The 10,000-nt window shown below is 54.0% G+C and overlaps 1 protein-coding gene across 1 annotated transcript in view; it reads right to left on the bottom strand.

The window, feature by feature from the left end:
* Nucleotides 1-10,000, bottom strand: part of LOC310785220 (voltage-dependent calcium channel gamma-4 subunit-like) — a gene marked incomplete at both ends in the record, with an annotated part of 24,665 nt that overhangs the window by 8,793 nt on the left and 5,872 nt on the right. The window contains one exon of the mRNA XM_083646222.1: nucleotides 9,455-9,682. Coding sequence (XP_083502348.1) covers nucleotides 9,455-9,682 — 228 coding nt within the window. The remainder of the gene's footprint in view (nucleotides 1-9,454; nucleotides 9,683-10,000) is intronic.

Below are 10,000 nucleotides of genomic sequence, written 5' to 3'. Positions count from 1 at the left end.
TCGCACCCCCTCCCCAGAGGGAGGCGTCTGTGCGAATCAACCATCCTGAGCGGGACAGGGCCCCACCGAGTACCTCTCGAGAGGTAACAGGGGTCCGCCCATATAGCCAGCGCCCGCCAGGCCTGACCTGTCAGAGGAACCCTGCGATGACGGTCCCCGGCCGAGTCTAGGCGAAGCCTGAGAACCATATTTGGACCACGAGAGCATGTGTAGCCTCCCTAGCGGGAGCACATGCAGTGCTGAGGCCATCAGGCCCAACATCACTGTGCACTGATGCACTGACACCGAGGGCACAGACCTAACGTCCTTGGCTTGCTGTCCGAACCGTGCGAGCCTGTCGCTCTGGCGAAAGGCTCGCAGGAAGTATAGCTCGAGCCCCAGGAAGGTCACCGCCTGCGCTGGGACGAGGCAACTCTTCTGCCAGTTCACAAAAACCCTAAGGTTTGCCGGTGATCGGTCACCACCTTGGTATGATCCGCGGCACAGACCCTCGAGTCGGCCGCTAAGAGAACGGGGGTTATAGCAGTACAAAAAAGTGTTCTTCAGTCTGATGGTTGGTATGATGCAGTAGATACGTTAGGGTTGTGCTACAACCCAGGTTTTACGAGTGAGAACGAGAGCTCTCACTAGTGCCTTAAACGCTGCAACGCAGCCCTATGGAAGACTGTTATTTTGCTCCAAAATTACTTTTCATTAAAACCTGACCACCCACCCGTAGGTGGCGTGGTACCCCCTGGGACTGACACGGATCCACGTGACTACGTCACGTCCTGCCAGTCCAGGGAATAATCACTCTAATTTCTTCCAGCCCGCTGAGATCCGACGCACCCCGTGACGCATCGACACAGCAAGGCTGGGTAGTGAGAGCTCTCGTTCTCACTCGTAAAACCTGGGTTGTAGCACAACCCTAACGTTTTACTTCGTTTCGAACTCAAGCTCTCACTAGTGCCTCCATTCAACCGACCTTGCTGCCGGGAGCACCCCACAGGGCGACCCGAAAGGCACCGGTGAACCACGGCCATATGGCAACGTTTATGCCTAACCATCTGACATATTAGAGTGGCAACGATACTACTTTCTTGCCACCGACAGCACTGCGTGCGCGAACTGCGCACCGGACACGTCGAGACTGTAGTACCTGACAAAAGTGTGATGAGAGGACCATGAGGCCGCGGCACACATGTCCTCCACCGACACACCGCGCAACAACGCAGAGGATGTCGCAACACCTCGCGTAGAAAGCGCCTTGATACCCTCCTGGGGAACCTTGCCCACGGCAGAGTATGCCAACGCGATCGCCTCCACTATCCAGTGTGATAAGCGATCCTTGGAAAGGGGTCCGCCCTGGGCCCTTTGCCCAAAGCAAACCAACAGCTGATCTGTAATGCATAAAGAACGCGTCCTGGCCACATAGGCCGAGAGCGCCCTTACGGGGCACAGCATGAGCAAACGTCTCTCCTCGCCTGTCTCTAACTGAACGGCGGGGGACAGAATGCTGATAAGTCTATGACCATAGACCTAAAGCTGACATTAATAATCTTAGGTTGGTAAGCCGGGTTAGGTCGCAACGTAACCCTGCGCCCATCATTACCACACAGGCCTGCTGCACCGAGAGGGCAATCAGGTCACCAACTCTCTTTCCTGACGACAAGGCCAGCAGCAGCGCGGTCTTTAAAGACAGAACCCTTAAATCGGCGGAGTCCAAGGGCTCAAACGGATGACCCGTTAGCCCGTCCAGCACCGTAACCAGGTCCGATTTGGGGGAAAAAACGCACCGCGACAGCAGGCGCAGTTTACGCGCCCCTTTCATGAGGCGCAAGACCAAAGGGTACGCCCCCACGGGGCTCCCTTCAATTCCCCTATGGCACGCAGAATCGCGGCTACGTACAGCTTAAACGACTGCGGGGACTGACCCGCGTCAAGCAGGCTCTGAAGGAAACAGAGAACTGGTCGCACACTGCAGTTCACTGGATCCACGCCCTTACTTGCTGCATAGTGCATCCCACATTATCAGGCAAGCCCTGGGCTAGCAACTGGTCCGGTTCAGGAGCCAGACCGCTAGCTTCCACCTGCCTGGGGAGGGGTGGAACACCTCCCCCTCCGCCTGGGATAGGAGATCGGCCCGTACCGGCAATGCCCAGGGCGGATCTTGCGCCAGGGAGACCAGGTCCGCAAACCATGTCTGCCTGTGCCAAACAGACTAAAACGAGCCGGAGGCGCTGTTCCCTCACCCTGTCCAACACCTGACGGATCAGGGGGGGGTCGGGGGAAACGCATAGAGCCCCTCCCTCGGCCACGCGTGCGCTTTTAGCGCGTCATGACCTAACGGGGGCTGTCCTCCTGGATCGAGAACCACAGTGGGCAGTGTGTCGCGCATCGCGATGCGAGAGATCGACGCAGGCGCGACCAACCCTGGCCCAAACCTGTTCCATCACCCGAGGGTGGAGGCACCACTCCGTATAACGGGGATTGCCTCGAGACAGCAGGCCGGTCTTAACTCCGCCGTCCCGGCAGATAGACCGCTGACACTGAAAGGAGACGGGGATACACCCACAGGTGAATCCCCGCTATGGTTCAGCGCCCCCGACCGCACACCGCCCTGTTTGTTCAGGTGGGCGATCGCTGCCCTATTGTCCGAGCGAATCAGCACATGGTGCCCATGTGTGAGCCGCTGGAAGTGTTACCTCCGCATGCCGGGGGGACTGCGGAGGCAACGTTCTCTTTCGAGTCTGGCCGCACGCGGACTTGTCCGGCAGTGCGGTCTCCAAGAGAGCTCCCAACCAACAATGGGCCCATGGCGCCATTGATGGTGGGCTTGTCCTGAGGCAGAGCCCGGCGAATCGCCTTCAGCTCTAGCACGTTTATGTGGCGAAGCTCCTGAGCCTCCCACCGGCCGTTCGCCGAAAAATGCCCGCAAATCGCACCCCCTCCCCAGAGGGAGGCGTCTGTGCGAATCAACCATCCTGAGCGGGACAGGGCCCCACCGAGTACCTCTCGAGAGGTAACAGGGGTCCGCCCATATAGCCAGCGCCCGCCAGGCCTGACCTGTCAGAGGAACCCTGCGATGACGGTCCCCGGCCGAGTCTAGGCGAAGCCTGAGAACCATATTTGGACCACGAGAGCATGTGTAGCCTCCCTAGCGGGAGCACATGCAGTGCTGAGGCCATCAGGCCCAACATCACTGTGCACTGATGCACTGACACCGAGGGCACAGACCTAACGTCCTTGGCTTGCTGTCCGAACCGTGCGAGCCTGTCGCTCTGGCGAAAGGCTCGCAGGAAGTATAGCTCGAGCCCCAGGAAGGTCACCGCCTGCGCTGGGACGAGGCAACTCTTCTGCCAGTTCACAAAAACCCTAAGGTTTGCCGGTGATCGGTCACCACCTTGGTATGATCCGCGGCACAGACCCTCGAGTCGGCCGCTAAGAGAACGTCGTTGAGATATAGGAAGACGCGGATCCCCCTCGTGCGGAGGGGAGCCACGGCTGCCTCCACGCACACCGTGAGGGTTCGCGGGCTCAAAGACATGCCGAATGGCAAGCCACAGAACTCGTAAGCCTTCCCCAGGAAGGAGAACCTCAGGTATTTCCTGTGTCTCCTGACCATGTGGACATGGAAGACCGCACCTTCCCGATCCCTGGAAGTAAGAAAACCCCCTGTCTCAACTTGAACAGGCGGGGAAGAGAGCATTCGGGATGGGACTTCCTCAGCGTCTTGTTGAGACGCCGAAGGTCCAATTTTGGACGCATGGAGCCGTCCATGGCCTCCTCCTCCACGGCCAAATCGGGGGTCCCGTCGAACGTGGGTGGGCCAACTGTAGCGCGTATCCCCTCTGGAGGGTGCGCCGTAATGGGGACGGGGGAACATAGATGCTCCCAGGCATCGAGCCTGTTGGACAAGATGGTCTCTTGTGGCCAACGGAGCGGAACCCGTTCCACCACTCCGATCATACTCTCTCCCTCAATGTCCCCATAGGAGACAGTTAATGGTCATCAAAAGCAGAGAGCATATGAACTGAATCAAGTCTCTCTGCCCGCTTCGCGCTCAGAAAAGAGTATCACCGTCTCATCATCGTGGATAGCGAGACTGAACATTTTAGAAACACATTTCTCAAGTTAGAAACTATAGAAATGATCCCTGAAATATAGTCATGAGCATATTGCTGGGCACCGGGACCTTTCGATCCGGTGCCCTGATGGTGGGGCGGGACGTGAGAGGCTACGCCCCCCTGCCGCATGGACAGTTCCGTAGAAGCTGTGCATGCTGGGGGAGAACTTCTTACGCAAGCTCCGCCTACTGACGCGCTGTTGTATCGAAGTAACCCCCCCCCCCCTGCCGTGCGCCTTTCGCAGGCTGGGGGGACTGCGGAGGTAACGTTCTCTCTCGAGACGCACGTGGACTTGTCCGACAGTGCAGCCCCCAGGCGAGCTCCCGACCAGCAATGAGCCGTTGGTGCCATTGATGGTGGGCTGTCCTAGGAGCCTCTAGCCGAGGCCAGGCCGTAGCCATGGACCAAGGCGAGTCTTGATGCTGGGTATGAGACCCTGGGCGAGCTCCCGACCGAACTCGGGCCTTGGGCACCGAGGACGGTGGGTCTAAAGCTACAAGCCGCAGGCTGGAACTAAGCCCAGCCTTGGTGAGCCAACCGGTGGGCTTGACCTGGGCGCTGCCAACCGAGGCCAGGCCGTGGCCATGGACCAAGGTGCGCTGTGCCCCCAGCCGGGCTCCCTGCACTTGCAGGGGGCGCCCCAACGAGGGAGTGCGACCCATGGAGAGCTCCCAACCACCCCGGGCCTTGGGCACCAAGGGCGGTGGGCTTGTCCTTAGAGCTACAAGCCAAAGGCTGGCACTGAGCCCAGACCTTGGCGAGCTGTAAGCCCTGCTGGACGCGTAGCGCCAGCAAGGAGCAGTATGTCTATTGTAGTGGAGGTATCTCGCGCCCAATGTACTTAGCACACAGGTACTAACTGCACGGGTGCACGCCAGCTATCTGCAAAATGCTATCGTTCTGTGCTAAACAGTACTAATATTGCTATCTGCACCTATGCAAGGCAAGCTAGCTTTAACACTTCTTTGAGAGCGGACCTTGGTCAGCTCTAAAGAGCTTAGCTGCGGACAAGACCGAAGGTTCAAGGCGCCTGTGCCGCGTGCTCGTGCCCAAGGCCGAACACGCACTTAACGTGCCGATTCATACTCGGCCAAGTAGTTTTACACACGGCCCATCCCCTCCCTGACCTTCCCTGCTCAGTAGCAAGAGGAAGCAGGAAGCTAACCACTAATAGCAAGCTCCCGCAGGGCGCACCCTAATAGCGGGAGTACTGCTTAAGCAAGCTAGCAAGAAGCACAGGCTAGACAGTAAGCAACCCGGAGGCTAGCGAACGTGCGCGTGCAATGGTAACGTAAGCGGCAATAGCCCATCCCGAAGGGGGGGCACCAATACCCACAACCTGTTAACCCGAGAGAACAGACGTGGAAGCCACTAGCTAAGCTAGCATAAGCACTGAGAGACAAGCGTGCGCTAACACAAGCCTGCGCACAGGCCGGTGCAGCGCGTCTCTACCCTGTATCACGGGGAAGCAAGCGTGACCGCAAGCAAAGACCAGCGGCCCGCGAAGCTAGTCAATCTCAGAAGAAACTCCTCAGCGGGAGTTGCAATCTAGTAGATGCTAATTGCACGAGGCAAGCAACACTTAGCAGACAAGCAAGCTGGCTAAGATGGCGTAAGTACTGAGAGAAGCGGCCCACACAAGGTGCGGGGCGAGCTCACCTAGCTAGCGAATCGCCCAGCTAAAATCTCAGACGCCAGTAAAAGCTACACTACATTTATGTAGGTTTCAAATTAATTGTGCCGGTCGTAACCGGCCAGTAGCCTCACAGCTAATACAGCACCTAGCTGTTCCCCCCTCTCTCTGCTAACAGGAAAACGGGGTTACACGTCGCTAGATACTGGCTGCACGGGAGCAAGCAGCTAACTAGCTATTTCACTGAAGAGCATGGCTACTAGCTACTACTCTCGCTTAAGGCGCGCCCTACACAGAGGTAGCTGGCGCGAAGTACTTAGCACACAGACACTAACTGCAGGTGTGCACGTTAGCTATCTGCCACAATAACCGGGTGTGTTACCCTGTCTGGGGACGCAGCCAGATATGGAGTGCTACAAGGTAGTCCAAGCTAGCTGCACTGAGCAAACTAGCTAACTATCTAACGCGCGCGCTCTAAAGCCGGCGTTCCTAAAGTACCTAGCAACAGAAACAACCGCACGGATGCAGCTAGCTACTGTGACAACTGTGCTATTTAGCCTGTTGTTCTAGTGCTAACGGTACAAGCTATTCTGCATGTATGCAAACCTAGCTAGAGTTATGAGTGCAGACCTGAGTCATGCGCTCGAGCCTAACAACGTTACCCCGTTCCCGGGGAAACGTTTCACATCAACTGCACGGCGGCAGCTGACAACAGTTAACTAAGGAAGATACTCTTAGCTTTTTAGATGACTTGTTCCGACGCCGCAGGTGAAGGGTACAGGGTCGGGTCTCCGAAGCCTGCTTTATCCCGTCCACGCGACCCTCTTGAGGTGGGCACGTCAGCCGGAACGAGCCTAGTATCTAAAGCTATATAATATAACTCCTCGATAACCGCGGAGCTTTCACAAAACACGTCTTCACAGCGGGTGGAAGAAAGCGGAAGCGATTATTCCCTGGACTGGCAGGACATGACGTAGTCACGTGGATCCGTGTCAGTCCCAGGGGGTACCACGCCACCTACGGGTGGGTGGTCAGGTTTTAATGAAAAGTAATTTTGGAGCAAAATAACAGTCTTCCATAGGGCTGCGTTGCAGCGTTTAAGGCACTTGTGAGAGCTTGAGTTCGAAACGAAGTAAAACTGTACGTGACAAAGTAGCAACAATCACAGAAGAAAGTGTCCTAAAGGCTACAGTCTGGCTTTGATAGGACAGTTAGCAACACATGTGCTGTCTGCAGTTTCTTACAAAGCAGTCTACATGTCCTGCTAGCGCCCTGTTCAGAGACAACACAGCAAGGAGCTACTGAACAAACGACTGCAGTACTGCAGCTCGCCTCACGTTTAACAAAGTGAAGCTGTGGAGAGAAGAGTTATTGTTTTCCTTAGTGCTGCAGGCATTCTGCACTGACATGGAGGAGCAGCACCTGGGAGCCACTCTGAGACCGTGTACAAGATGTATTCACTTTAGGGAGAGCAAAACAAAACTGAATAAACTAGTTCTTCAGATGTGATCAGTGTCTGGTGAAGAAACAAAATATCTAGTTTCTGATTCTGTCCCACAGCACATTCATGCTGCTGATTTATAGCTTCTTGATATGCGCGTCATGGGCTGGTGAGAATGTAGTTTAGTGTAGTTAGGCTTATCAATTAGAGCTGATGACCACAGTGACATTGTGATAGCACCGTGCTTAAACAACTCATTCAAAAAGACGAAGGTCTGTACTGCAGATGAATGCATGTGCTTCTGTGTCTGCTGTAGTGCATTGTTTTTTATGAATGTTTTCCAAAAGGTGAATAAAGTTTTTAGATCCTGATCTCAAGATATATTAGGATATCCTAAGAATGTCCTCCTTGATGCAAAAATGCAAAGGAATTGGTGAATCTATTATGCCCAGAGGCTGTGCAAAAACTGATTGTGCTTTTTTTTTTATTTCCTTGACATAACACACAAATAAAAGCATAGTAAAATTAAGTTTGCATCAGATGATGAAAAACTGTTTTTTTACAACATATGCAGAATTCAATATGACAGAAACTATAACAGATATATAGAATTTGAGAAACCACAGGCTTTTAATCACAACACCACCTCAAATATTTGCCTATATTGCACATTTCCTCTTATTATGTTGGATAAGTTTGGAATACATTTTAATTAACCCATCATTTCTTTCTCTGGACTGGTTTTGATTCCAAAGGGTTAAGGTGCCGTGTCCACAGAAAGCATTTTTTGAGCTGCCAGTGCCTTTCTGCAATACATTTTCTATTTAGAGGAGTGCTCCTCTAGCACCACCTGGTGTTTCAGCGGAGGATAGCATTTTGGGCGGAGCGCTCTCGGCGCCTCAAGTAGAAAAAAGTTGAACTTTTGGAGAAGAGCGCAGCTCATCAATGTCACTTTTTTCGACCGACCAATCAAAATCAAGGAAGAGGAAGAGGCTCTGGTCTGGCTGAGAATTATTAATTGTATTATGTTGTTGGGTTGGTGTTAGCTTGGTATTTACCTTGTATGCTAGCTAGCTAGCTAATGATAGCTACTAATGGCTCATTTCCACCACATATAACAGCACAGTACAGCTCTACTCGATCTGGTCTTACTCGGCTCTACTTGATATAGACTCTGTTTCCATAGCAAGTTTACTCGCCTCCGCCCACACCTGGTCGTCATAGCGACCGCATGTCTGCCCTCCGCCCATAGCCGAATTAGGCTATAATGTATAACGTTAAAATTAAATCCATACATAGAACTTTTAAACTGGTTATGAAATACTGGTGCATCTACCTACAGTGTACATGGGCAAATGTGACAATCGGCCAGGAGAATGGATATCACTTTGTTGTTACTCAAACTCACATGCATGCACTGCGCGGGCGATGGGAGTTGCACTACGGGGAGAAGGGAAGCCTCTACCCCGGCGGCAACTCACCAGGCAAGACCGCGGCTTCAGTAAACCCCCGCCTCCGGCCTAGCGGAGCCGACGCAGCACACAACTAAGGGCTTCCCGAGGAGCAGACTTTTTCTCTCTCAAAACAATTGAAAACCACCGCCATGTTAAAGCTGAGCAAGGATATCGATTTTATTTCACCAGAGCCGAAGGCAGCAACACAAAAGACTGATGGAAATAACAGAAGAGATGGTAAGCCCCACTAAACTGGTATCCAGCATTGACAGTAGATACAGTAAACACGATTCTGCCTGACCAATCAGTCGTCTGCAGTGTTTTCACGTCACCGTATGGTACCGGGTTCACAGCACTGGATCCTCAACAAAGCAGGGACCAAAACTAGCACGACGCAACCCCGACTCAACCCGGGCTGTCCACGTTTTTGATCGGTGGAATGAGACAAAAAAGCGAGACGAGCTGGGCGGGGCCGCGCTGATACCAGCGGTGGAAATGGGCCATAACTTTCGGAGTCAGCTCCATGCGTTGTGTGTCTGGGCATGGCTCCTAAGTAACAGACAACCAAAACAGACAATGTGCTGCTGGTACATGTAGATACCGGACTGGACACATACACACATGCACGCACGCATGCACGTTATGCACGTTATGCACGCATGGATACATGCACGCGCACACACACACGCACACACACACACACACACACACAACGCATGCATTCATGCAGGTTACACACACACACACGCACACACACGACGCACACACACTTGCGCACACACACATGAAACACACACACATGAAACACACACAGCCGTACCTTCCAGGCAGCAGATCCTCCAGAGGCCGGAGTGGGTGAGCGCCCCGGGGTCTTTCTTATCCTTGTTGTTGGACTCATCCTGGGAGGAGTTGGCGGTGCTGTTGCAGTTGAAGGCCCGTGCGTACAGCCAGTAGTCCGTGCCGATGGCCACCGTCATCAGCGCGAAGGCTGCGAATGCTCCCATGGTGGTCAGCAGCACCTGGATGCCTCGCTCACACCACGCCATGGCTAGCAGGGAGGGAGGGAGGCAGGGAGGGAGGGAGGGAGGCAGGGAGGGAGGGAGGGAGGGAAGCAGGGAGGGAGGGAGGGAGGGAGGGAGGGTCAAGCTGAATATGAAGGATATTTACAAAGGCAATACAAGGCTTTTTCCTCTCCAAGCCATGCCAATGATTTCTCCTTCCATTCATGTTTTTTACACGTCAGACTGGGCCATGCCACACTAGAGATTTGCACACATTCTTCTTGTCATGCCATGGCCAGCAGTGAGGGGGGGGGGGGCTTTTTGTGGGAACAAAAGAAAGAACAAATAACAAAAGCACCCACTTG

This window comes from Poromitra crassiceps (genome assembly GCF_964638095.1).
Source record: "Poromitra crassiceps genome assembly, chromosome: 11".
In the NCBI taxonomy this organism is placed as follows: domain Eukaryota; kingdom Metazoa; phylum Chordata; class Actinopteri; order Beryciformes; family Melamphaidae; genus Poromitra; species Poromitra crassiceps.
Note: the sequence above shows the minus strand (reverse complement) of the source record. Positions and strands in the feature narration are given on the sequence as shown.